Below are 27535 nucleotides of genomic sequence, written 5' to 3' on the forward strand. Positions count from 1 at the left end.
ACCATAATCCTGGATCACATTATAGAAAGAACCACTTTATTCCCTAGCAGAATATACAGTGAAACAGCAGCAATGGTCTAACACTTTTTTTCCTTTTTAATTTTGGTTTAATAAAAGCACCACTAGCCCGAGAGATGAGCAACAAACAGCCTTTTCCTTGGCTGTGGTCCCTGAAGAGATGGCGCTTACTTATTTCTGTAGCAGAAATGAAGCTGTATTAAAGCACACTAAAAATAAACATGTGAATAAACTGTGCTAAACAGGGACTGTCGGCATTTTACATTTTTTCTATCGATAAAACACCTAATAAAATACAAACACACATCATGATTTTAGTCAAATGAGCAACAAATGACAAGTTGCTCGTCATCGGTTAATACAAACCCCACATGCAAATTCAAAATGCAAATAAAGCGCATTCAGACTGAACAGGAGGCAAATCTGAGTTCACTACACACATACAAATCTCCTATTATTGCTTTGGTTGTCAGCAGATTGCTACCATCGTCTGTAGTTTGCAGGGAAAATGCTAACTACCACCTATGGGATAGAAAAACTGCAACCGAAGTTGGTGTGTTCCATGCTTACTGCTACCAACCTGCTAGCAACCAAAGCAGTCGCAAGGAGGTTTTTGCCAGCCGGTGGTGGAATATTTATTATGCCCTGGCTTTAGCAATCCATTTGCATCCTCCTTCAGAAGCTACTTGCAAACTGGTCAAAGACTACTCATTGCTCCCACACAACCAGAAGTTGCAGACCAGTTCCAAGGACTGTGTGACCATCCCTAGAGAGCCAAAATTGGGACTAATCATGGCTATAATTGATGGTAAAATTGTCTCCATGATTGTCATATATAGATGACCCTTTCAGAAATAAAAGGGCAGCTTAAAGTACTTTATTACAGTAATGATAATCCAGGATATGCTAGTTGCCGAGTCCAGATTCAAAACACTAAGATGGTGCAAGAAAACGCTTGTGCTTTTCAATGGGGTTTTGCTACTCAATGCTTGACGTCACGGTGACTAGGTCCATCTCTGATACTGTCTATCATTTCAGATCTTTTCCCCATGAACTGATATGAACCATCTTAGTTGTTGCAGAATTCTCCAACATATTTAAATCCAGGATTCTTGAGAGCCAGGTTCTTCTTTTTGATCACTGCTAGCTAAAGAGACAGAATATTAAATGGACATATGCATAGGACAGAAAAAAGAAGAGATTTAACTGTAGTCATTCCAAATGTGGCCTGTATGTTGCTAGCTAAAGAACATTTACATCTGTGTAGTCAGCACATTAGCTATACTTAAATTTAAGTATATAATTCAAGACAGAAATTTGCTTCATGTTCAGTCGGAATTCACTTTTTCAAGCAACAGCTATGAAGAAATCCATTCACAGCATGATGTCAGGACATGATTTAACACACACTTTCTAGGGATTTTTTTTTTTTTTTGAGAAAAAAAATACACACATTTAGAAAAATACCTTTTTAAAACGTTTGTAATAATAGAAAAATATGTATTTGTACACTGAATAAAGTTGTTAATATTTATCAGAATGTAAACACAATAACTTTAGAAGTTTGTTAAATTATACTGTAGGGTGTCTTAACCCATTTAGCAAACACTAGCACATAGTGCCAGACTAGCAGGGTTACCACAGACTTAGCCTTTAGCATCATAGCGGATAACAATGTAATGATAAGAGAAAAAATGTGTAAAAAAACCCCCAAAAACCTGACAGACTGTTACTCACATTTGTTCATGCCTTGCATACAACTCTCCAGGGTTTGAGAATAAAGTTTTTTGATGTTAGAAAGCTCCACAGAAATAAAGAAATACATTTTCTGGAAAGTGTTTAAGAAACATTTGGAACAGTCAAGCTAGCTACAGCGCTTGCTGCTCCCATGGAGTGTGATGCCAGGAAACTTTAATAACAGCCAATCACATCACAAAACAACTTTAACAAGCTCTTTCTGTTATAAAACTTTTAACCCTGATCACTTTTACTGTTTTATGAGCGTGTGCCCACTTAGCCTCTAGCTAACCAGTGTTAGAGGTTTCACCATTTCTGAGCTAGACTCCACCTTGCTTTCCGTTCACCGACAATACACACAACTATATCCAAAAAGTGCACTTGAGACTTTACTGCACCCGGAAACGGGGAACAAGAATCCCCCTTACATAAAAGCCGAACTATCAGGGGCGACATATTTTGCCACATAAAAATATTCAACTGAAAACTTGTTCTCACATTTTCATATAAAACAATGTTTATTTTCACCATATATGATACAATTTGTATCAACTAAGAGAGGTGTCATCGGGCTACTTGAAATTAAGCTAACCAGGCGAGAGAGTTAGCTTTCCAAACAGTTCCTCGGGCAATAAAAATAACCTCACTGGCAGAGATAGTAAAAATAAATTATCATAATTTCATTCAAAAACACACAGCTCCAAGCAAGCTGCATTAAGAAGACACAACTTAAAAATAATTTTAAAACACTAAAAATATATTTTAAATCCCCCCCCCCCCCCCCCGATTTTTGGGAGAAAACAGGCAATTCACAGAAGTCACCTTGGGCACTGCAAAATTATTATGAATATAAATATATAAATAAAAAAAAATATGGTTAAAAAAGTAAGGATAACTGGAAACCTATACGAGCCCTGCTGGCATTTAAGGAGGTCTGTGATGGTCAGGATCAGTTGAAGTTATTAAAAACTATTTTTATTGTCTTTTTTTAACAGAACCACAGACTTTGAAACCAAACATGAATATCTCCTGAGAAAAAAACCCTGCAAAGTAAAAAACTACCATGGTCCACCATGTAGTTCAGTGGTGATGTAGTGATTTTAAGGTTATGATTCTCACCCGGTGCCTGTTTTGTTTTTTTATTCAATGTCTCATAAACTAAAAAAAAAAAAACTAAAAAAACTGTGGATCTGTGCAGTTAACACAACCGTATGCAAAGCATTAGAGGCAGATAAACCCTCCACCACTGATAAACGAGACCCCGTGTCTCACATTCACACACATTAAGTATAATAAATTAACACATAATTTAAATTAAAACAATACCAACAATCTGTTCCCCATAAACATTTCCAGTTGCCACACTTTGAACCTGATTTAGCACACTGATATTGTTTAGCGATGGAAAGGAACAGCGCGTGATGAACCGTGAAGTCAGCTGACAGGGCTATCCTAACAGAGGAAATAACTCTCATTCAAAAGTGAACAACAGCTTGGGGTTTTCAAGTGGAGTTTTTGCTATCTTCTTTTGTGGGTGCTGGTTAAGTTTCACTTCCTTGTTGGGGGAAATCCACAAAATCTCGCAACAACTGATCTGCCACCTGTCAGCACAGAAAGAAAGCCGTTTGTTGGGCTTACTTGAGCATCAACTATGGTCGGGCTGTATTTGCAATGTGGCAAATACGTGCGTGCCACGTTAATGCTGAAAATGTTAGAGCTACATACCCGATGTTGTCATCTCCGTGACTAAAAAAATTAGAAACAGAGAAACAGCGCAAACGGCTATAATTATACCCTGATATGATTGCCAAAAGAAATGATCTGAAGAAAAACAAAAAAACAAAAAGTGCAATAAAACTAAAATAATTTTAAAATTATATAAATAACTTAAATGTAACAAATAAATAAGTTTAAAATCAACAATACTGCCACCCTTGAAACACCTTAAAAGCTTCCCTAAATACAGTGCTGTTTTGACTCATAACCAAAAAAGATGAAACATGCAGATGCACCCCTACCTTTTCCTATGTTACGTTCAGAAGTAGCAGGCATATTTCTAGAAAAAAAGTATGGCAATTTTGGTATTTCTCTGTATAATAATAGCATTAAAAAGGCAGCGTGTTAACAGCTGAAGGAGTCTCGTATCTTGTGATTTTGGTTTCTGTATGCCCAACTTGACTTTTTTTATTAAGCTTACAGAGGATATCCCCGCAAATATGAGTTAGTTAAGATGAAAACTTCACTGTGTTTATTCAAGAGCTGTGCTGTGACTTCTCCATTAAAATGGCAGCTGCAAGCTCCTGAGCATCCGTCACATGTGGGTTCCTGGTCATTACCATCCTCACCAAATCTGGAGGGAAGATGCCGCACAAGTTAACAAACACCCTCTCCCTAAGGTCCTGGTATCGACCCAAGGCAGTTGGCTTTGCGTGCTGGGTTGCTGAGGGCATGTGGCTCTTGTGGGTAGGGACAGATGGAAGAGACTGCTGTGGAAGCGATGGAAGACCTGGTATTAAAAGGCCATGTGGTGATGAATGAACTTGCTGGCCCCAAGGAGAGTGTCCATGGACTTGTGGAAAACTCTTATAGGAAAACAGATCATAGTAAGGCTTAGGGGGTGGCTCATAATTAGGGTCCCAGTTCTGCTGGTGCTGAGATTGTTGGGTTCGCACAGAGTAGTTTCTTCTAGAATGAACTGGTGAGCCTTCACACACTCTGTCCTGAAGCCCATGTTCCGGCCAAAGGGAGCCCACCATATTGTGGCCTCGAGGGAAGCTCTGAGACCGGGCGTGAGTAGTGGGTGTTTGGGGTGGATGTTGTGGATGAGGTGGTTCCCCTGGAAAATTGGCGAGCAGCTGAAGCTGTTGCTGGGGTTGGATGTAGACAGAAGCGGTGTTGACGTGATGTGGCGAAATGCGAGAGGCGACAGATGCTGGAGTATCTTCTATGCCAAAATCACGTTGTCTCCAAAGACCTTGAGGATGGACATAGCCACGAGGAGAATGCTGGCTCAGACTAGGAGAAACACGGCTTGCCTGGTGAGGGTACTGGCCAGAGTAGTGATGATGATGGTGGTGGTGGGGATGATGGTGATGGCACTTGGGGCTATCATCTAACACGGGGTCAGGAGAGAAAGAATCTGAGCTGACACTGCTTTCACTGCTACAATCTGAAGCCAGTGAACTTGTGCCGAGCTCACCTGGAAAGAAGCATTCAGGAGTCTGTGGCACTACAAGACTGAGTCCGGAATAAGCCTTTACCACAGAGTTGTAGCCCACCACTGGAGAACTGCATCTGTAATAAGATTCAGCTTTGTTTGGTCCTGAAGCCCCGGCAATACCGGAGCTGCATCCAGTACTTCCAGCAGGGTGTTCCCATCTTTCCAGATGTCCAGATGAAGGCGGTCCCCCTGGAGCAGGATGTGCTACAATGTTATTGCTACAGCTGCCACTAAGACTGCTGTTTCTCCTCTGTTCCTCCACTTTGGAACTGACTTGAGTTTTGTCCTCTGAGAGCTCACTGAAGGAGCTCTGAAGGCTCCGATTTGGCTGTTTCTTTCCGGTATCCCGAATCAGCGGGGCCTCAGCCATTCCTTCTGATTGACCATTTTTTTGGCTCTTCGCCATCAGGGCATGTTCCAGCAGGCCTCTTGAAGCTACTGATGAAATTTTGGCACTGGCACGGAGTTCATCTGCCACAGCTCGCTGGGGCTGACTACCCCTTTCAGGGTGATAAAACTTGCACTTGTGGCCATATGTGCACTTTTTTCCTAATGGAAGAAAGAATATGAAGTTTTTTTTGTCATTGTACTGAAATAAAAAGCATTTATTCTCGTACAATTTTTTATCTAATTCCACTATGCAAGAGCAGACATCTTCTGCAGCATAGCTGATAAGCATGCATTTGATAAGAAACATAACTAAACATTTTTTTTATTACCATAAGGACATGGCTGCTTTCTATGTTCAGGAATAACAGGCCTCTTTCTCAAGAAATTCTCAAGACTAGGTCCATGGCGTCCCAGCGGGTCATCAGGTGGCATGAATCTAAATATACAGTTAACAGACTGAAATTAGATGCAAATATTGAGTTCTTTCAAACACAGACATAAGTTGAAATTCTCCTTTTTTTTTAAACAACAAATTGGTTAGAGTAACACAAAGACAGCATGTTATTTAGTATGTTCAAAGGTGCAGGGAAACAATGGCGTTAAAAGGAAATCCAACAGATTTGCTTCTTGTGCTGGTGCGATATGCTTACTTGTCATTTACAAACGAGTACATCAGCAGGCGCTCATCTATAAATTTCTTCCACTCTGGCTTCTCATTTGCTAAGTCACGGTAGTTGTCGTTTGAAACAATTATACCATCTGACTCGTAGGCCAGTTTGACGATGAATCTGTCATCGTAGCAAACCACACGACGTCCCTGAACGCGTCGCGATGGAGTGAAAACCAAGATCTTTTCTTTCTCCAGACGCCGCAGGATCTCTTGGTCTGAACAAGGAGAGGTGCAATAGTTAAATATAGAGAGAAAGACTAGAGTTAATGGATAATAGGAAATGCTTCCAAGAGCAGGATATTAAATCACATCCTTCACACTGTTGTTATTCTGGGACTTTCAACTGTGACAACGACTGTAATTTTTACCTGTGATAAGAGCATCAGGTCGCGACTGCTCCTTTCTCCAAGCAGGGACAAACACTGTGATGTCACGGTGGCCTCGCTCCAAGAACCAATCAACTGCTAGCTTGATACCTTGGCAGGAAAAAACTTCCTTGTTCCCATGACTACACAAACAGAAGGCAAGCATCAGCCACACAGCTAAGATTAAACTTTGCCTGTTTGCTTGTCATAGTCATACTGTCAGTACGGCAGGTTTTTCATGTTTTTTGAATTATAATCAAGTAACACAAAAAAAGCTTAGAAGTCAAACTCTTGAATTAGGCATCTGAATGTAGAGTATCCTCAGGTTGATATTGTTGATAAAGATGTGTTTTTGCATTTTACTAATGATTGTAACCATCTGAGGTTTAAGGTTGTAAATCCAACCCTCAGAGAAAGAACAGTTTTTTAAATAGTTGTTTTCCCTGACTGCTAAGACTTTGAAAAACAATTTAGCAAAAACAAAAATTACATAATGTATTACATTTTCCCACAATGAACAATTGTTTCACTTTGTGTCACTAATTACAAACCAGTGATACAAACTAGAAAGGCATAGCATTAGTTCACACAGGCCACAATCTCAAGCTCAGCTAGAATTAGCTGATACCCTTCTCGAATTGGCAATATAAAGCACTGCAAGCCACTTTGCAACCCATCTGTATTCCAACTCGTTTCTTAGTAAATCTGATTAAATCAATCTTACATCTGTTTTCACCGATGTCTCCTCTATTGCATGCCGGAGTCTTGCTGCTTGTCTCAGCATGTATAGTATGTAACATGTAACTAACATTAATAGTTTTAAACTGATATCTTCTTAAATGGTTTTGGTAAAAACTGGATTTACAAAAATTCAGAAAACTAAACAATGCACGTTTTCAACAAATAAGCATTTCTCTAAATGTGTGTTATATGGCTTTCAGCTTAGCTATATATGTTAGGCTCTTAAGCCAGATAATAGCTAATATAAAGTAATAAAGCTACACTCTTTGTGAGGTAAAGAGGTAGATACATGAAAGGAGAACAAAACCCTAGTATATTCCAAAGCTTCTCCTCCTCACCTCATGGCTACATTGCTTCCATCCACAACAACAGGTCGCAGGTTTTCTTTGTCTTCTAGCAGGTGGGACCGGCACAGTAGCCGAGAAGAATCCAGAGAGGAGTTGGAGGTGGAGGACAAAGAGGACGAGGGAGACTGTGAGACAGCTTGACCTCCTTGCTGATCCATCTCTATTTTGGTTCCCAGTTTAACCAGCTCTCCCAGTATATCATTGATAAGTGCGTCAGGGCCTAGTTTCCTCAGGACCAGCAACACTAGCTCTTCGGGGTAGCCTAGTTTGAGAGCGAACTCCACCTTCGTGCGGCAGTGTGTGATGGGGTCAGTCAGAGATGTTTCCGGGGGGTCTCCAGGAGATGTATTTGGTGCCAGGTCCAGCCTGACTGGCTGAAAGACTGAGGACTCCTCCCTTTGGTGTAGGTGAAGCTGATCGTGGTGCGGTGTTTTAGAGTCAGAACTAGACCCAGTCTGGAGCCTTTCATCTTCACTGTCAGAGATAGCACTCTCTTCAGAAAAGTTACTGCAACTGCTACTGCTGCTTGAATGAATGATAGAGCTAATGCCTCTGCTACCAGCAGTATTGCTGCTTTTAACAGTGACACCCGCTCCTAAATTCCCAGCCTGCCGTTCAGCACCTTCCACGTGTAGGTAGTCCAGATCCAGCCCTGGGCTGAGGATGTGGCCTGTCCCATCCTCCAGATGGTCCTTCAGGCCCATGAATCCTTCTCATACATCCAGCTCCACTACCTCCGTGACCTCCCAAACACCTGACTGACCCCACTGTTACTACTGATACTTAACTCACTTACTAACTAGTCCTGTGAGGGTACCTGGGAATTAAAACATAAAAAGGAACTGGTTAAATTCTCAGTATATACTCACTTGTCATGTGATACCATCACATGAGGACACAGGGCACTACACTGCATTTATGATCAAATACAGAAACACTCGTGGTCAGTACTCCATTAACTTCTACATAAAAAACAATTGAAATGTCATTAACATTAAAAACCAAAAAATCTGTTTATCTAAAGTATGGCCCAATGATAATAAAAATTCTCCCCAGCAGCTGTAAGGGTATTTTATTCTGCTTCTTCCTCCCATCTCAAGCACGCCTCTTCTTCATCAAAAGGAAAAAAAAAACGCAGGGCCCAAAGCAGCAACACCTCCTCTGCCCTGGGATGCGTCTTGACAGAGTCTGTCTGCTTCAATAGCTAATTTGCATATTAAGTTCTGACTGCAAGATTCAAATGAAAAGCTGCTGATGGTACACGCGTTATGATGCTTAAAACATGCAGGCTGAAAACTATCTTTACCAACTTCTACTGATTTGCATTTTAACAGTGATGAGCTGTGTTGTCAAACAAATAACAGCTCTGGGACAAAACGCTAAACACCCGAGTACCGAGCAAATGAGGGGAAGCCAGCACAGACGTAATAACTGTGCAGCACGGGCAATTTTCATCTGCTAAAGAACAGCAGCACTGTCAGAAACACTGTTGAATCATATCCAGCTCTCTGCTTAAGGCATTTTTAATTCTTCAGTTTGATACTTTACGATTTAAAGCACCTCATTTATATGTACAGAGTACAAAACCTGACTCTGTCATATGCAGGCATTCTTATTCTTATTGACATATGCATTTTATTTTGTGAAATACATTACATTTTGAAACAACAGCTCAGTGAGAAATAGGCCAACGATCTTGCCATATGAAACACTTCATTGCTGCTTCACACCAGTAATATAAATAAAATAAAATAAAATAAAAGCCTTTTTGAAGATTTTTTGGCCAACAGGCAGATTCTCCGCTTACCTAATCAATGCATGCACTAGCTGTAACTTCTAAAATGGGATTGACATTGTTTGTCTCCTCATATTGTGGTGACTTCATACTCAAACATAGAAAAGCGCTTCTTCTTGATAGATCATTTCAAAACAAATATGAGCAAAATTCATTCATATGCGTTTAGTGATTGCATTCACTAATGGAAACCGAAATGAACGTGACGACGTGACGTTACAGTAATTACAAAGATCTGCAAAGTTTGTGGCAAGTCATCGGACACGTTTTGTGTGATAACTCAACAGAGTGCGTTAACTTTTCTGTCTCACTGAGTAAGTGAGAAAACCAACATGATTTTATTGTTAGCAGCCCTGTTTGGCACATCTGTGTCCTCAGAGTAAAGGTAAGAATAAGCTGTCATACAGAATCAAACGCATTTTTAACTGCTTGGCACATTTTGCACATTCAAAATCTAAACGTGCAGCAAGAAAAGGTACAGCCAAAATTTACAAACATGAGCAGCCAACAGGAGATTAACTATAATTAAGAATAATTTATGAAAAAAGCCATGGATATATGTATGATAAATTAAATCCATTTTGACTGGACAAAGCTAATGTTAAGAGGCAGGAGGTGCTGGCCGTGACACAAGTCAAAAAACACAACATTTTCCACTTATTTCAAATCTCCGGCCACTATCTAGGTGGGGCGTATCAAAATCATACAAAGAGGGCTCTTTCTGACACAAACAAACGTTACCGTTACAGCTGTGTGAGCTACCATGACAAAGAAAAATTACAAACTGCCCATTAACACAAACACAGTACATGTTTTATGTTTTCCAGTTAGTTTACTGATCACCGAAAGCCCAGAAGAAATCCTCACAGTTGGACACAAACTACATTACATAAAGCTGTACTTCTATTTAAATCCACAACATAAAATCTTAAGTAATGTTTATGAAATTCAGTCAGTGATACACCAGCTAACACTGCAGTCAGTGTTTGTGTTTATGTGGCCTTCCTGAATGTTTCTCAGTTCCATCTGTGGTAGCAAATGAGAGAAACCCCTAATGCTGCTCAGAGCCTCTGAGTGTGGCCTGCTGGTTGTGTGGGGGTGCACAGACTGGCTGAAACAAAGAGTGATCTGTAAATTGTTCAGTGACCACTTTAAAAACAGAAATTAAATGTCTTTGTTTACTTCCAGTGTATTCACACAAAACATCCACTAAATTACCGATGCTTTTGGTAGCTATAACCTCATTTTGAGTTGACTTTAAATGTTGCTCATTTCCTCAGAAATACTATGTCTTTTTTTTTTTTGCCTGTCCCGTTTGGTTCCTTTGCCATCAGAATTATTGTCTAAAGGCCAACAAAGATGCCCAACGGATTTACTTTACCAAATGGACCATCCCAGCCTTGCCGTAATGGTCCATTTGATTCACCTTTTATTGTTTATTTTATTTATTTTTTATTTTCACTTGCTAGATATGGGACAGACTTGAATGAGGAAAAGAAAGGGGAGAAAGGAAGAGGGGGAAAAACAACGGAGAAGAGGGACGGGGATAAAGGGCAAAAAAACAAAAACCAACTAAATAAGCAGACAAAAAAAATACATATATCAATCACCTGGATCACCTGTTGAGAAAGAAAAAAGAAAACAAGCAGAAGAAAATGAGAGCAATACAATAAACAACATCACAATGATCTATGGGAATATAACAGTAAATACTAAATATTAAACATTATTGTAAGATCGACAGCGCACAGTGTGCTTTGAGGTAGGAGCCAAAAAGGGTGTAGTTTGTGTGTGTGAGCACCCGTGTGTACACCTGTGAGCATGAGCGCGCTTGTTTTTAAAAGGTTCCTTCATGTAATGATCTGCTAGAGGGTGTGGGGAGAAATACTATATGTCTGGTTGCATATTTTTATTTAGCATACTAAATAAGCCTGGCATATTTTAAAGTTCAAAATAGTACCTTTATTTGATAGTGCTGGATATTTAATATTCTTAAATCACACTTACATCACCCTCACACAGCTAAACATGAACATTTGAAAAAAAAAAAAAAAAAAAAAAAGAAATAAAGCTGTCCAGCGCTCAGAGCAAGCCACCAGCTAGCTGCTAGCAGCCTCGGTATGAGCAACGGAGGCAAGGGAAACATTATGGAGATGAGTGAAAAAGAGAAAAGTTATAAATATATAAAGATACTGAAAAATAGTGTAAGCACCTGACATTAGTTTTCTTAAGTAAATCTGCTGCACCAGCTTTTGTTTGGTAAGGTAAAATATGTTGGATAAAGGTGGTTTAAAGCAACTCTTTCATTTTTGCACATAGCATGTAGTTTTTAGATATTTAAGCAAGAAAAATATCCTCTAACTTACTCAAGTTTGGGGGGAAATAAGTTATATCCAGTGAAGTTTAATATTTTACATTAAAAAAAATGCTGTTTGTTTGTTTGTATCAGCAGATCACAAAAATTGTACAACTGAACCAGCCAAGAAAAATAAAATCAACTATTTACGCTCGGCCTAGCTCCTGCCCTTCATAAACAGCAGGTTTGTACACCAGGTGGGTGGGGCTTCTTCAGCCCAAGCTGATTGCCAGAGATGACTATTTCATATAATATCCACTCTCACTGACATACAGATCCAAGAGTAGATAAAAATTCTGTGAATCAGAGCGTGAAGCCTCATGTTTGGTTCATATTGAACATGAACATCCACTGTTCTAGCAGAATATATATGAAGGAAAGCAAGAAAAAGCATTGTATACAAATTACCCATTAACCTAGTTTAGTCTTGTTGGCTTCATGCATAAAAAAACAGACAGAGCCAAGATCCTCCTTTGAGGGTACCTCAAAGGTACAAAAAAAATTATCTTCAAACAGAGGCATAGAAAAAGGAAGTGACAGTTGAAAACCAGTCATATGATGACTTGCCTCAACACCCCACCTGTAACTGGTATGATGTGGACAGAGTGGGCCTGCTTCAGTTTTTAGTGACAACGGTTCACATCACAAACAAATACCAACAACTGTGTGTTTGCATGTAAGGTTGTTTATCTGTGGAAATACCCACGGAGGGTACTTCCAGTGCATGAAACTGCCCTGAGATCTGTGAGAAGTGAACGGGAATGTTATTTACAAGTTTGAAGAACAACATTTGAAGAAGATGCACCAAAGTACGATGTCAAAAAAAAAAAAAAAGATTTCTGTGAAAGAAAAATACTCTGTTATGCTGCTCTGGACAAATAATGCTGATTTTTTTTTTATGTGCTGACACAAGGTGAACAAATACTGTCTGGTAGCATTGGAAGACTTCAGTTCACTTCATGAAGCTGCTCCTCATACAAGACTGAACATTTATTTCAAAAGATAAATTTTTTCACCAGTTGTTTGCAAATCACTTCAAAAGAGCTACTTCTGCACTCTGTATGCGCTCCTATTTATGGTTATAGTTTAAAGAAGAATTTCTCAGATCGCACGCTAAAGCACCGGAAAGCAGGGGCCTCTTAATGTCCCGACCCCCGACGTCTAAGCTGCACCGCCGCTGTTTTTCATCCTGAATGCCACAAGAGAGCCGGAATAATTTAGTCCAGCAAAAAAAAAAAAAAAAAAACAGGAAAAAAAACAAAAGAGGCACAAAGGGGAAGAGAGCGAGAGTGAGTTTGTGTGTGTGTCGGGGGGGAAGAAGTGTGTCTGGCGTGCCGTCCTTCAACAATGCAGCTGCCACACAATCTGTCCTCCTGTGATGGGAGTATTGTTCTCTCGGCCCGAGCAGCATGCACAGACGGAGGCTGGGGCTTTTTTTTTTTTTTTTAAACCCATTCACCCCCCACACCAACACATCAACATGCAAAGCATGCCTGCTTATGCATCAGCCGCGCGGACTTCAGTCGCAGGATGCCAGACGGAATCTGAGGAGTCAGCAGAAATGTGAGAGTGACACAGCAAGTGTGAAAACCCACTCATAAGGCAGTCCGGTGACATGTGGTGTGATCTCTGCACTATATACGTGTGCCGTATGAAGGAGTGTGAATACACAAATGTATTTGCATGGAAGTTTTTGGGAAAACCAAGAGGAAAAAAAAAAAACTCCAATAACTCACGAGGAATGCCATTAGCTGTTCCTTGTAGTATTTCTTATAATATTTCAGTTCCATTTTAATGTTACTTAATACTACACAAAGACCTGGATGACAATTAAGCTATTATAGTTTGTGTTTCAAACATACTAAATACATAAATAAATAATATCGCTGGTGGATTTGTACAATATCTGAAAATGTCCAGTTAAACTTTGAAGCACTGAACAGCAGCATCTATTGCTTCATTTAGTTTTATAACTGTTGATGCTGTGGGTGTGGATCATAAACCAAGAATGCAGTTCAAGAGTCCTGTACAGCAGCAAGAAGTGCTACAAAGGAGACTTTTGAGTACGTTGGAAGGTGTTTGTATATCTGTCAGTCTTTGGTAACATGACAGCGTCACCACAATGCAAGATGCAGTCGCGGTAATTCACAGGTGTGCAGCCGACATGAAAATAAGAGTGGGTGCCTTCCAACAGCTTAGTGGTTTCAGAGCTGGCGTGATCCCTACACATGCTAAACTTTAGTTTTGAATGAACTTTCTGTTCACTGCTGTCTATCCGGAATAGCCCATCTTGAAGTACAGAAAACAAGCAATTGTCTCCTGGTTAAACGTGGACTTGGTTGTAGGGAGGAAACTCAGCCTATCAGATGACTGTATAGTGTTAATATACACGGAGAGAGTTTACATAGTTTTTATATTTAGTTACAGGGTGAGTTTTTTAGCTTCTGCCACCACACAGTGTCAAATCACCAACCTTTTTGTTCTTTTCAGTATGAAATATCAGAGACAGGTGAAAAAAAAAATGCAATTCCTGGTGAATACTGTTTTTGTTGAGCAGCCATATATTACAAGATGAGCTGCAGTGACAGATTGGCTTAAACCATTTAGCTGAGCATGCATAGCCGTTGATTAGTATCTTAAAAAACTTAATTACATGCATCAAAATCTTGAAGAACTGTAACGATCCTTTAAGTCCCTTTGGATAAAATAAAGAAAGAAAGAGTGTCACAAACTGCCAGCTACCGTGAGTTTTAATTTTGAGTGTGTATTTTATTGGAAAGAATAACTTGTCTACCAAACTTCGGTGAGTCAGTGTTTCAACGAGGGCAAGCTGAGAGTCTTTCCATACTGAGCAGATGCTGCAGTCTGCACTTCGTTGACCTACCCTGCCCATCCTGACAGTGGTCTGTGCGTATCATTATATGTGTTGTGATCCCGGGTTAGCCCCCTTGGGTGTGGGGTGGAAGGATGAGCTCCCCTGAGGAAAGACCCCGACCAGTCCCTCAGGGCCACCGCATGGCTGCCATTTGCCGGCTGAGTACAGCAGTGACCCAGTCTGCCACGCCAGCGACCGGCTGGGAGGGGGACAAAGAGGGTGCGGAGAGTGGGGGTGGGGGTGCATATAGGATTGGGGGGAGTGGTGGTGGGGACAACAGATGCCTGCTGAAGCCACAGGGGACCTCCCTGAAAGCATCCTGTTCCTACACCCTCCCTGACTGCAACTGGTGGTGTCCAGATTCATCCTCATTGATACATATCACCACTGTCTGTCATGTGGCTTTTTCTGGTAGCGGGCAGCACTCGGTTTCACCTCTAAGCTGTGCAGAGTCTGATTCTGCCTCCCTCGCTGCTCAACTAAAGGCCATCATACGGAGACATTTAGTGGTCCAGACCCTGCTAACGTTCGTCAGCACATATGATAATCTATAATTTGTTTACATTAATTTAATTGAAGTGAAACCTAACCAATGACCCGTTGAGGGGGAAACCCAAGGAATCCCCCAAAGAGCCCTGATTTAAAACCACAAACGGCCTTGTCTTAATTTCACTTGTGAGCTCAGACTGCGATGCTTATGTATACGACAACCTTCCAGAGTGAACTGCGCTGTCCTAAAAATCACACTCAGTAACTAACAGGTATTACTAGTCTATAAATGTCCCCATTTGAGCATTACAGCAACAAAGACTGTGCAGCTTTAACTGTTGTAGTATTACAGCACGTCTGTTCACTGGTCACATATGTTTATCATTAGGTTATATGGTTACAGAGATTTCATGATAAAAAAAGAGTGAAAAAAAACCATCAAAATACTGCAGATAATCCAGGATGAAGTATGACAGCAGTGTTATCAGCGTCTTTAACGGGCCAACACGAATCCAAGCTAAACGCACAAAAGTAAATTAGTAAGACTTACCGAACAGTTCCACGAGAAACAGCAAGGCAGTAAAGCACAGAAGAACCAAGAACTCCTACAAAGTGTCTCCTGACATGCTACTCTGGATCATATCAGCAACAAAGCACAAAGTGGGAAAGATTTAAAAAAAGAAAATGACCCAGTAAAGTGGTGAGGACTAAGCCCAGGAGTATGGCCCGATTTTCTTTTAATGGAAAAAAAGGAAGTTAAATGTCTTGTATCCACTAGAGAACTGGAGAAAGCTGCCAGTCCAAGTGGGGCTGAGCAAAAAATGAGTTTCCTGGTCGAGTCTGGCAGCAGTCTTAAGTGATCAACCATGAAGTTCTCCTTTTTTTTTCTTTTTGTTGTTGCAAAGCAGAGTGATGTGTCCTGAAGCTGCAGGGCTAGCAGTGTTACTGACAGCAGATGGAGTTTAAGGCACCTACCGTCCCCTCCTCACTGTGATTCTGCCCACCAATACGAGCACAGAAATCTCCTCGCACAGCTCACTTTCCTCTCTTCACCAAATCTCTTTCTGTACACACGCCAATCACCCCCCTCTCCACCAATAAAAAAGGGACTGTGAGATGTAGTAGGGTAACTCCACCCCTTCCCAACCCCTCACAGACACACGCACACATCACCAGACCATCCACCGACCATCAGCCATGAATGGACGAGAAGGCATGAGTTGACAATAGAGGGGAGGGGGACACAAAGGAGGGCCCTCAGCGGGCAGCTGCACACAGACACACCGTCCTTAGAGCTATTACACCCAGACACACACGCACATGCACTCACAAACACACACACACAAACAGATACACAACAAGAAAGAATGAGTAAAAAAAAAAAGGAAAGAAAGAAAAAACAGCACCCAGAATGGAGCCCTGCGTAACACCTGGCTCGGTGGAGACGGCTGTTGCCTTCTACATCTTTGTTTCATGGTGGGAGGACTGGCTTGACTCAGACAATGACACAATTATGTTAAAAGTAGTGTGTGCTTCCCAAAATGGGTGTCAGGAGTGTGATCGCCTACGAGTGCGTATGCATCTCTCTTATGGAAAGTTAGCAGGTGGGGAAGGAAGCTGCAGTGAGCAAAAGACACCAAACTAACGCAGTAAAAAAACAAAAACAAAAAAACCCCAGCCATTACAATCAGGAGGAATTTTTCAGTCTCAAAGGAGGTCGGGCTGGACTTGAACAGCTCAAGTTAACCAGTCATTTCACATTTAGATAGAAAAAGATTTATGATTTTATTTTTCCAGAGAATAATAAAAACACATTTTAAAACATCCCATGAACAAACGTAATCTTTAACAATTTCTGTGTGAGGTTTGCAAACACCTAAGGGGAAGATTGTGCTCCACGTTCCTGAGCAGATTAAATTTCTTTAATCTAAATGTAGATGTCAGCGAGGGAATGTTGATTGACATATAAATGACAGACTATATACTAGAGTCAAAATCTGAAAAGTTAAGCCAACCGGAGGTATCCTTAATGACCAGCAGGGGGCGACTGCTTTAGTTGCAAAAAGACTTCCAATTGTGTAGAAGTCTAGGTTAGAAAAAAGACCCCTCAGCTCCTTTCATCAGCGACCATGGTTCAAACATTCCTGATCATTTTATGGGCTCAAGTGCTATTTTCACATCACACTTTTTACACGTGCACATCATCTATACACATCTGGCTAGCAAAAAGCAAAAGATCTCAGTTAGGTCCTGGGAGTAGACAGGATTTCATCCGATATAAAAAACTCTGCCAAATCAAACATGGTGGAGCTACCTGCTGTGGCAAGCCCTTGTAAATAAGGGAGCAGCTGAAAGTAGCTTTGTTGTTGAGATTTGAGACGTTTCATAATCGAATTTCTGAAATTCTTTGATAAAAAAATCTCAATACCAAATCTCAGGTCTTTAAATTCAAATTGAACCTCACGTAGTGGAGCTTTGACCTTTAATGGCTCTTTGATCAAATCTGTCTTGTCTCGTGTAGAGTCATATGTGGCATGTTTCCATTTGAAATGCAGTCAATATTGCCAGCAGACGACAGTCAGGAAGATGTTCCAGCTAAGCCCACACAGTCTCAGTGGAAAGTCATTTATGTGGCGTGCCACTCATAAAGCTACACTAACAAGACACTCGGTTAGGTGCATACTACTAGTCCCAGGTTTGATCGTATTTTGCTCTGAGAACTTCATAAATTTTTCATGACTCTGCAAATTGAATTCTTGTCAAATGTGTGTGGGAATGTGGGAAATATAGAAGTGCGCTACTGAATTGCAATCTGGGCCCTGTGCTTCGTACGTCGCTCACTACATCCAAGATCAAATGAAACATCCAAGACCAAACCATCGCGCTAACCGTGAGCGCGCTAATCCGGTTCCCCGAACACACCTGCTGTTGACGATTAGTACAGCTGGACGCAGTAATGTGACATCACTGGGTGTCGTAAAAGGGGCTACGCATCGATAGTAGAAACATTGATCGGCAACCCTCTGATTGGTCGGCGAAAATGTCGACGGAGCGCGCTCGGCTCGGTATTTTTCGGCAGCAGAGCAAGAACTCTTGAGTGAGGGATTTCAGGAGTTTCAGAGTTTAATTAAAACGCAAGGGAACACTGCAAAGGCTGCAAAAGCAAGGAGAGAGGGCTGGCAGAAAGTTGCTGACAAATTAAACTCGTAAGTAATTTAATAAGAACAATAATAATGGAGTGGATTGATATAGCGCTTTTCAAGGCACCCAAAGCGCTTTACAATGCCACTATTCAGTCACTCTCACATTCACACACTGGTGGAGGCAGCTACGGTTGTAGCCACAGCTGCCCTGGGGCAGACTGACAGAAGCCAGGCTGCCATATCGCGCCATCGGCCCCTCTGGCCAACACCAGTAGGCGGTAGGGTAGATTTATTATATTACACTATATTATCCAATATTATATTACATTATATTATAATATGTTATATTATATCCCCTTTCACATTAGAGCCACAACAGGACCCACTAGAACATGGGAACAGGTAAAAGTGAAATATAGGAATATTCTACAGAATGGTAATATTTATCACTTATATTGCTTTTCGTCTCTTGGAAAGAGACCCTGAAATAATCTGTTTGTTTATAACAGCAACCAAGAAAAGGGCAGAGCAAAAAAAGACAGGTGGTGGTCCTGCACCCCCTCGTCAACAAGTTGGTTAAGTAAATAATACCCTCACGGGAAAATCGATATCTCTCTATGAGCACACTGTCGCGCTGAGCTAAAGGATCCTGTCTGTCCCGCAATATACGCTGAATTCTGAAAACTCTCCTTATCAATCTTGCACCTTCCGCAGGACATGGCTGCGACAGGCTTCCCAAATCCACCTTCGCTTTTATAGCCGTGGTCTCTCATCTTGATTACACGAAGTAATTTGCAATTGCTACTCTGAAATATGAATTACATCTGTAATAATCACATACATGTAATAGTATGTTAATAGTACATTTCCCTTTTTTAGGAAATGACCTGTATGTATCTGTGTGAAATCAATAAATGGATCAGGTGCTGCATTGTCTTTAGTTACATTGATGTTATTTATTTATGGTGAAACAGTGGTGGAATATCGCTGTTGCTTTCGTATAAATGACGCGGGCATACCTGCGTGGCCGCGATCTAATCCTGTTTACATAAAGTAAACCTGCTCCCCAGCAGGTTTACGCTTACGGCTCTGTTGCTATGACAGCAAGTCCCGGATGGGCTTCGGGGAACCGAACGATCCTGGATCACGCGAAATCGTCAACAATCTCATCCAGCTAACTCACTTAGCGCGGTACGAAGAACGGGCCCCTGATGTGTACGTCTGTGTTCTTAGTTGTTGTTTTTGTCTGATCGGGGACTAAAAATGAAAAGTAGCCCTTTGGCTAATTTTGTGGATGCACAGCAGCCACCTGCTGTTCAAACCGTCTGTTTTTGTGGGGCAGCCAATTAGAAGAAAGCTGGCTCAAAGGGTGGGGCGTTAATACTGAAGGGCTTCAACCTCTACACTGGGAATGTCAAATTTCATATTAGGGGTCAAATACAGTCCACCTTGATCTTCAAGGCGCTGGACCACTGAACTTCCCACTTCTATCAGTGTGAAGAAGTTTAACCACATATTAAATCTTTGACACAGCTTAATATAAGAAAAGGAAGTGCAACTCCAACAGTATGTCCTAGTTTTCCACATAATATAAGAAATTTTCAATGACGTTTTTAAGAGATGTGAAAAATTACAGAAGAAATTACAGTAGCTCATTGTGCAGATTGTCCCGTAACTATAAAACACAAAGTTTCCATTAATTCACAGAAAATGTTGTTATTTGGAGACCCATTGTGAAAAAATTGTCTATAGTCAACAGTGAAAAAACTGGAACTTTTCTGTTATTTAATTTTTTGTCTTGCTTAATTACTGTGGTGCAATATGAATGATCATGTCTCTGTAAGCAGAAAATGCTGAAAAATGTAACTAAAATATGTTAAAAAAGTCCAAAACTTTATGCCCTCCTTCACATTTTCCAAAGTGTCAAATGCAACAGATTCAAGTCTTTGCCTGGCCAACACCAATTCTGGACCCCGGACCTTATGTTCGACACCCACGCTCCACCAATACAAGATATATAAAGATTACATTGAACTTTACTTTATTAGAGCCCAAAAGTAAAAATGAATAGGTCTCCTTTCATTTTCTTAATTCTCTTAATAAATAAAATAACGACAATTATTACAAAGACGATGCTTTCCCGTAGCTGTTTCTAGTTCGTCTGTCTTCCCCCATCTCACATACTTCTTCCCAACACCATCCACAACGTGCATCCCCCTCATTCTTTGTCTCAACTTCTCTAAGTGACCCTTATTTTTTGTTTTACTTTTCGGTTGGCCAGTTAATCTTCTGTCTTTTGTCTTCCAAAAACAAAAAGAGAAAAAATATATACCGGTAAGGCCCCCTTTGCTTGCTTAGGAAAAACCCATGCTAAACAACTTTAAATGTGGTAAACATGGTTCTTAATCCAGGAAAATTACTTTAAATTACTTAACATGAAAAGCGGCCAAACCTGGCTCACCTGGAAAGTCCAGGCTATGCAAAACTGTTGGCCTGCTCCCATTGTTGTCTAAAGCCTCAGAATTTATCCCTCAGGGTTGAGCACTCGCTATGTTTTTACAGTAGGCATCACTGGTTCTTTAAATGCAAATCTGACCACATCAAGCAGTAATACCTGTTCTGTGTACGCCCATGATAAACACAGGCAGCATAATGGTGTCACTCCCTCTACAGGGAAGACTTTAAAAAGATGTAGGTGCAGAGTTTGTGAAAGTTTCAAACAAAGAACCCTCTGAGTCATCACAGGCGTTAACTCTGAATCTGTCCCTTAAATAATTTTTTTTAATTTTATTTTTTAAATGTGTGTCAGTTAGACTGATTTTTTTTTTTCTTTGACTGATTTGAGTTGGAGTCATCACCGATGATGACTGAAACCTCAGATGGATAAAGGTGTGTTATGTGCTGGCATCTACATATCTGGTAGTTATAGTGTGAAATGTGGACTTCTTCTGCTAAAGAAATGCTTCATTGTATTATCCATTGTCTAAGCCGTTGGTTCCCTTATGGTGTGAATTGTTACTGTACTGTCTACTGTGTACACGCTTTGAACACACTCATTTCCTCAAAAAACAAAAAAACTCTGTCAAAGAGAGCCCCAGTCCCTTTGCATGGTTCCTGGATGATGGGAAATTCAAAGGCCCTGAATGACAGCAAGGATCGTATGCAGCGTTAGCCATCATGATTCACCAGCACAGATGATTGGCGATGACCTTTAGAAGAGAGAAAAAGTATCACAAAGGCAACTTGTCTTAAAGTACAGCTAGTCTGGGGATGTCAACAGCCCCTACGCCGTGAAATCTCTGCGTTATTGTAACTTTAAGCACCTTGGAGTTGACTGTTGTTGTGATTTGGAGCTTTAAAATAAAACTAAATTGAAATCTGAGATTTATCCTCCCACATCTTTAAGGGAAAATAATAATTCAACCAATCCAGAGGCTACTGATATGTTCCGCCCTCCAAAAGAACATTCCCTGACAGGATTAACTTTATGCCTAAACTGGATCGTAGCTTAGGCCCTTGCAAACAAGATGTTTGCAAGGGCCTAAGCTTGGCCCTTGCAAACATCTTGCAAACAAGATGTTTGCAAGGGGGAAAAGAGGCCAAGCATACGTAAAGAAAGAAACCTCCACAGATGACAATGGTTTAATTGTTTTAAACAAGGTTTCACTTCAGCAAAGTTTTTTGTCTGTTATTGCTTCTGTGTTCCCTGCAACAAGTGCCAAGCTTAAAAACCAAGAGCAGAGGAGACCGGCTGTTCCACCCATTTCTGAAACAAGTGACAGTTCACACAGCTACAGCATGTAGGTGTGGCTCTGCAAAGCTCTGTTTAGACACTTGGGGACAGTTGGCGAACTCTAACCTTCACAGAAAACTAAAGAAGCATTTTTAAAAAGCACAACAAACATCCCTTCAGATAAAAAGATGCTGCATCTGAACAAAAGGCAACACAACTTTGACCTGGATTATGTGAAACTGTTTGAGAAGGGAATTTAAGTCTGATATGCGCCAGCAAAAACAACCGACTCAAACGGGCTAAGAGAAAAGCAATCAAAAGCAGAACTTTGTGTGACTATTTACTGCAGATATGAATACACTGTGACTACACATTTTGGTTTTTCCCTTTTAAACCTTTGCACACAAAATGTTTGAAAGTGACTGCACAGATTTACTTAAAAGGATGCATCTTTTCAATATGGCACACTTTTCTCACATAAGTCTGCAAAGACTTATGTGAGAAAAGTTTCAGATAATTTAAGAGAAAAGTTTCAGATAATTTAATCGGACGTTTTTCTTTATGGTGAAAAAATTCACCATAAAGAAAAACGTCCGATTAAATTATCTGAAACTTTTTTTTTTACTTGGAAAAACAAACTGCTTAGTTTCAAGTAACAAAAGCATAGCTAAGTATATCATATATCTGTGTATGCTGATTGGATGACTCACATGTCGGGGGTTAGTAATTAGTAAAGTAAAGAACGGCTCCTAACTTAACCAGCAGTATCATGCCTTTTAATTCCACAGTCTGATTTGTTCAATTATCACGTCACAGTTATTTGATTATCAGACTGATTTTCCTCTCTCTCTCTATCATCCACCCCCACTCCCCGCTCCCCTATGACTTGCAGTGACTCCTTAATTGGGGCTCAGCTGACAGTTTTTCCCCTCGGGGGAGCAGGCGCCATGTGGACCATCTGCTTCAAGTCGCAGGATGAACAGGTGTCCTGCTCCCGGCCGCCTGCCTGCACCTTACCAACCCTGTCGAAGTGCAGCACGGCACAGTGTTGTGCCGTGCTACACTGCCGTGTAGTAGCCGCCGCCGCCACTGTGTACACAAGATAAATCCGAGTAGTTTTGTTTGACCTGAGCAGCATTTCTGCCTCAGACAAAGGAGGAAGCATATGGAAGCGCTACCTAATCTGACATAAAGATCACAGCCATGACAGTAAAGCCTGTTACTGCACGTCTGAGTCAGAGTTGTTTGGTTGATGCATCTGTTCTTAAAAGCATTTTGAAAATTGGGGTTTTGTGTTTTAATAAGCGATTTCTATATTGTGTCCATAATCCAGAAAATCCATATTTTTATGTTGTTCGTCTATATTCTACCCAGCTTTGGAACAGGATCTCACTCATGTGTGATAGTGGGTCACTACAAAGTGGTTCCTCTACAAAGGATTTCTATGGTTAGTTTGCACTGAGTCTTGTTAAGTTTAAAATTCAGATAAGGAAATACAGACAAGAAGAGAACATATGAACTCTACACTGAAAACCACCATGTAAAACAGCGCAACTGGATGATATAACTATGGGTTAATACATGTCCCAACCTATATCTGGATGAATAACAACAACCGGTGATTGAATCAATATCAAAAGTGGCCTGCATTTCACAAGTACACATTTCCGATCTAATTCACCTAATTCTGCACCATCATATCCCACACCTTTACTATTCAAAACTACTTTTTTGTAAGACTAGGACTGTATTAAAACACATTTTACTCCTTTTTTTAAGCATTCTGCAGTATCGAATGAGTTCCAACAGGAAAATTAAAACTTCAACCTGGGTAAATTTAAACTTGAAACTTTTAGAGATGTCTGTTATAATCTTTGATGCTGCACCAAACATGCTGGTCTGCGTCGTGTGCGTTTCACTTCAGAGTTCTGGAGCTCTGATTGCAGATTACTTTAAATAACCTTTAACCTGTCTACACCACCCTGAGTACCTCCATTAAAAAATTATTTTAATGTCCTTGAACAGTGAATATCCAGTTGAGTCCTTTTTACTCTAAAATTAATGATCTAAGTAATCAAAACAAATAAGGACAGAGCAAAAAGGATAGAAATAAGTGTGGGTGTAAAGGTAATCCATGCTGAGGGCTGAGTAAGTGCCAGGAGCAGGGTCTGCAGCAGATCTTCAAACAGTACACTGGATAAACACTGATCCAGGCTGCAAGGATTACTCCAGCCCTTTAACAAGGCCTGAGGGGTGGAAACAGGCAGGGGAAGAGGTAGTCCAGCTGGTATCAATGACACACACGCGCACACACACAATACTATGCTAACAGGCTCTACACATGCTGCTACCTATGAAGAGGGAAGTCAAACAAACCAGTGTGTGTCGGGTGTGTGTGTGGGGTTTGTGTGTGTGGTTGTGTGTGTGTGTGTGTGTGTGTGTGTGTGTGTGTGTGTGTGTGTGTGTGTGTGTGGTGGAGGGGGCGAATGGGATGGGGTCACTCAGGACTTTGAAAGAACAATAGGTTGGCCTTCAGGCCAGTGCCCTCTGGGTCACTTAAGGAGGCAGCATGAAAACATGTTAGTGCGCACACACACCACCTGCTGTTTCCTGCAGGCTTGTATTTGGTGTAATGGAGATGGAGTGATTCTGCAGCCACACATTACTGAGATTTACCACATAGCTGAGGCCAATAAAACCTCCATGGCAACTTGGCTAGCATCTTTGGAATTGTAGTTTTAAAAAGCACATTAGGGCCGTAACTGAGGATAATTTTCACTGTTGGTTTGTCAGAAAGCGGTTAAAGACTGAAACATACACTGGCAATATATTACTGCATCAGATTGAACTGTTTGCTGGGAAATTACAAACCAAATTATAATGGCACACAACACACGACTTGGCTACCAGCAAAGCTCGCCAGGACTCGACAGAGAAATATCAGCAACTGACACTGATACAGGTCCTTTTTGCCTGCAGGCTAATATCAGTCAAACAGTCGACAGCGGTGACCTGTCAGTGCACCCCTGTTTCTAAAGAACTGAAAAGTGATAAGAGTGCTACAACATCCATATTTCTGTATTGCCAATTACCTGTGGCAATTTTCAAGCTGCTACCTGCAGACCTACTTCAGTGTTCCAAGTCTTTTGATGTTTATGGTAATGCTAGCGGGATTTTGAGGAGTTCTTTTTCACTTTTTTCGAGGACTCTGTGAGAATTAGAAGAAAAAATATGGGAATGATCTGAAGCAAAACAAATTTCTTAATGCTACATAAAGTGAATCAGGCACATGTACACGGTGTTTCACACATAAATTCACAGCTCTGTGATTAAGTCATGATGGATCGTCCCCACAGGGCCTGGCCTATTGAGCACCGTTGTGTGTGTATGTGTCTACAGGGCGCTTTAGCAAATAATCAAATTTACATATATGCCTGCACATCCTTGCATGTGTGTGTGTGTGTGTGTATGCGGGGTCATGTGTCTGACTATGTGCAGGTGTGCGAAAGTGTGTGTGTGTGTGTTTGACATCAGGGCGAGTGCCGGGTCAGAAGGGTCACAGAGAAACAAAAGCATGGAGCAGCTCCAGCAGCTGCCAGGCCAAACGTCATCCACAGAGACCTCTGGCCTTACCATCACCCTTTCTTTTCAATGGGAGCGTGCCGTGGTCCTACTTCTGCTAACACATGCATATTTACACACACACAGACACACACATGCTCTGCCTGGCGGGCCACAGTCATGTCTGGAGCTCAGTGCAGCAGGCGAAGGAGGTAAAAGGTCATTTGGGGACATATGCAGAGGATGTATGGGTGCAAATCAAGTGTAAATCTCTATGGCTGGAAAAAGTGAAGACATCACTGAAGTGCAAAAAAAAAAAAGACGTTTCTCTAAAAGTCACACGAGTCTGCCTCCAAAAATGAGCCAGTCTTCATAATTCAGCATCAGCTATGCTTAACGGTTTGATGTAAAACTCTCTATAGTCTATTCCCCCCTTCATAAAATCATCTCATGCACAGTTGTTTTTTTTGTTGTTTTTTTTTAAAACTACAACACAAGCAGCTAATTCAAATCACTGAGCTACATCTCTTTACTTGTGGTGTTGGTGCCTTCTGGAGCATTTTTAACTGCAATACTTGAAAAAGTTATGGTCTGCTGTGTGGTACATCCCACTCATGAAGTTTGTGCTTCAGTTGCTTTTTAAATTCTAATATTTTACACATATGTTGCACTCATGCAGTTTATGGCTGACATTATAAGCTGATAATGTCTAAAGATGGCCATTTGTCGCAAAACACAGCACTCACCAGAACCTAATAATTCAGGCTTCCTTCCTTCATTCGTTTATTAACGTTTGCTGTGCCCATCTGCAGTGTATGGTGCAAATGCCCAACATGATTATACCTCAAATCAACAACTACAAGACTCTTAAAATTATGTCACAAATTGTGTAGAAAATCCATGACCTCTTCACAACCATTTGCCTTTGTGCCACTGTGTCACAGATCAGTTTTTCCTGTTCCTGCTCAATTCATCAAGCTCCCAGCTTAGATGACATGTTTGAGCACAAAGGGCTTAGTGAGAAAGTGAGTGGCAGTGTGTTTGTATGTGTTCACGAACAAGGAAACTGAATATACTTAATGAGGAATTATTTTAGTAAGTAAATTTTATCCCAACATTAGCTAATTATATTGTATACTGCACTTATGTCTGCAGACTATAAGCTGCACTGACCATGAGTTCATTCAGCACTATCACTTTAAAGAAATATTTATTTGTTTTAAAAAAAAAACCCAACATAGAATAACTATACACCTGTCCCATATATCTATTAACAATCTTTGGACATGTCTGTGATGCTACACCGACTTCATATTGATTTTACTAAAGTTAAAATATTTCCTGTGCATACTGTATTCTTGGTTCCAGTTTTTATAATGTTTTACTTTACTGATATCTTCTCTTTTCCCTAAATGTAAACCGAGAATCAGTAAGGAATCTTTTGGTGCATTTTTGTTCAGGCAGTGTGAAAAGATTCATATATGATCCCTATTATATGTAGTATTTCATGATATAGTATTTCATTTCTTATGCATGTTGTTAATGATGACTATTCATTACTGTATATCTTGTTGAAAACAAAATAATGTCCACTTACTTTATCGTAGCATCCTCCCGTGTTGAATTCATTCTCCATCACATGTTACGACAAGTGTCCTTGTAAAAACTCTCATGGTAGTGCAAAGTTTGCATGCTGACGCTGCTGCTCTCGGGATCTCGTGGTTGTCAGAGAGGAAATCTACAGAACAGCCGAGCAGTGAGCGTTTCCTTGTGACTGCCTGAGAGTCTCCACCTAGCGGCCATGATCTGCATCTGCATGAAATCTGTTTCTTGCACTTTGCTCCAGAGACGATATTGCTACGCCTCACAGTCTATTGTGAAAGCATATTCACAAAATATGTCACTTTATGCTCCAGTTTGTGCATTGAATGATTTCACACTATTTGCACATCAAAGCCTACTTAAGTCTATTCTTAGTGACAATGTGTTGTACTTTTCAGTGATGATCTCAATATTAAGTGCTTAAAATTTTGAACTGCTTTGTTATTACATGTAAAGTGTGTTCTTGAAAAAAATGGGCAAAATGTTTGAATTT

The 27535-nt window shown here is 40.7% G+C and overlaps 1 protein-coding gene across 2 annotated transcripts; it reads right to left on the reverse strand.

The window, feature by feature from the left end:
* LOC102308827 (probable ribonuclease ZC3H12C) lies at positions 1-27191 on the reverse strand. 2 transcript variants are annotated; one of them, XM_005932547.3, is made up of 6 exons: positions 27038-27191; positions 7480-8305; positions 6404-6543; positions 6016-6250; positions 5695-5801; positions 1-5524 (listed from the first exon to the last, which is right to left on the reverse strand). In XM_005932547.3, the coding sequence occupies exons 2-6, from the start codon at positions 8190-8192 to the stop codon at positions 4008-4010; spliced, it is 2712 nt and encodes a 903-aa protein (XP_005932609.1). In that variant the 5' UTR covers positions 8193-8305; positions 27038-27191; the 3' UTR covers positions 1-4007. The 2 variants fall into 2 exon arrangements, with proteins under 2 accessions (XP_005932609.1, XP_042080814.1); XM_042224880.1 differs by lacking the exon at positions 27038-27191 and adding an exon at positions 15554-17962.
* Positions 27192-27535: the final 344 nt, after the last annotated feature.

Source organism: Haplochromis burtoni, unplaced genomic scaffold (assembly GCF_018398535.1).
Source record: "Haplochromis burtoni strain Fernald_Lab_line unplaced genomic scaffold, NCSU_Asbu1 Contig_154, whole genome shotgun sequence".
NCBI lineage: Eukaryota > Metazoa > Chordata > Actinopteri > Cichliformes > Cichlidae > Haplochromis > Haplochromis burtoni.

Excerpts from the sequence above, each read along its gene's own strand:
- LOC102308827 (XM_005932547.3), bottom strand. The coding sequence starts at position 8,192 with ATGGGCCTGAAGGACCATCTGGAGGATGGGACAGGCCACATCCTCAGC. Across the intron at positions 5,802-6,015 it reads TACTCGTTTGTAAATGACAA|ATTCATGCCACCTGATGACC; the intron begins GTAAGCATATCG and ends CTGTATATTTAG. Across the intron at positions 5,525-5,694 it reads AAAGCAGCCATGTCCTTATG|GAAAAAAGTGCACATATGGC; the intron begins GTAATAAAAAAA and ends TTCTTCCATTAG.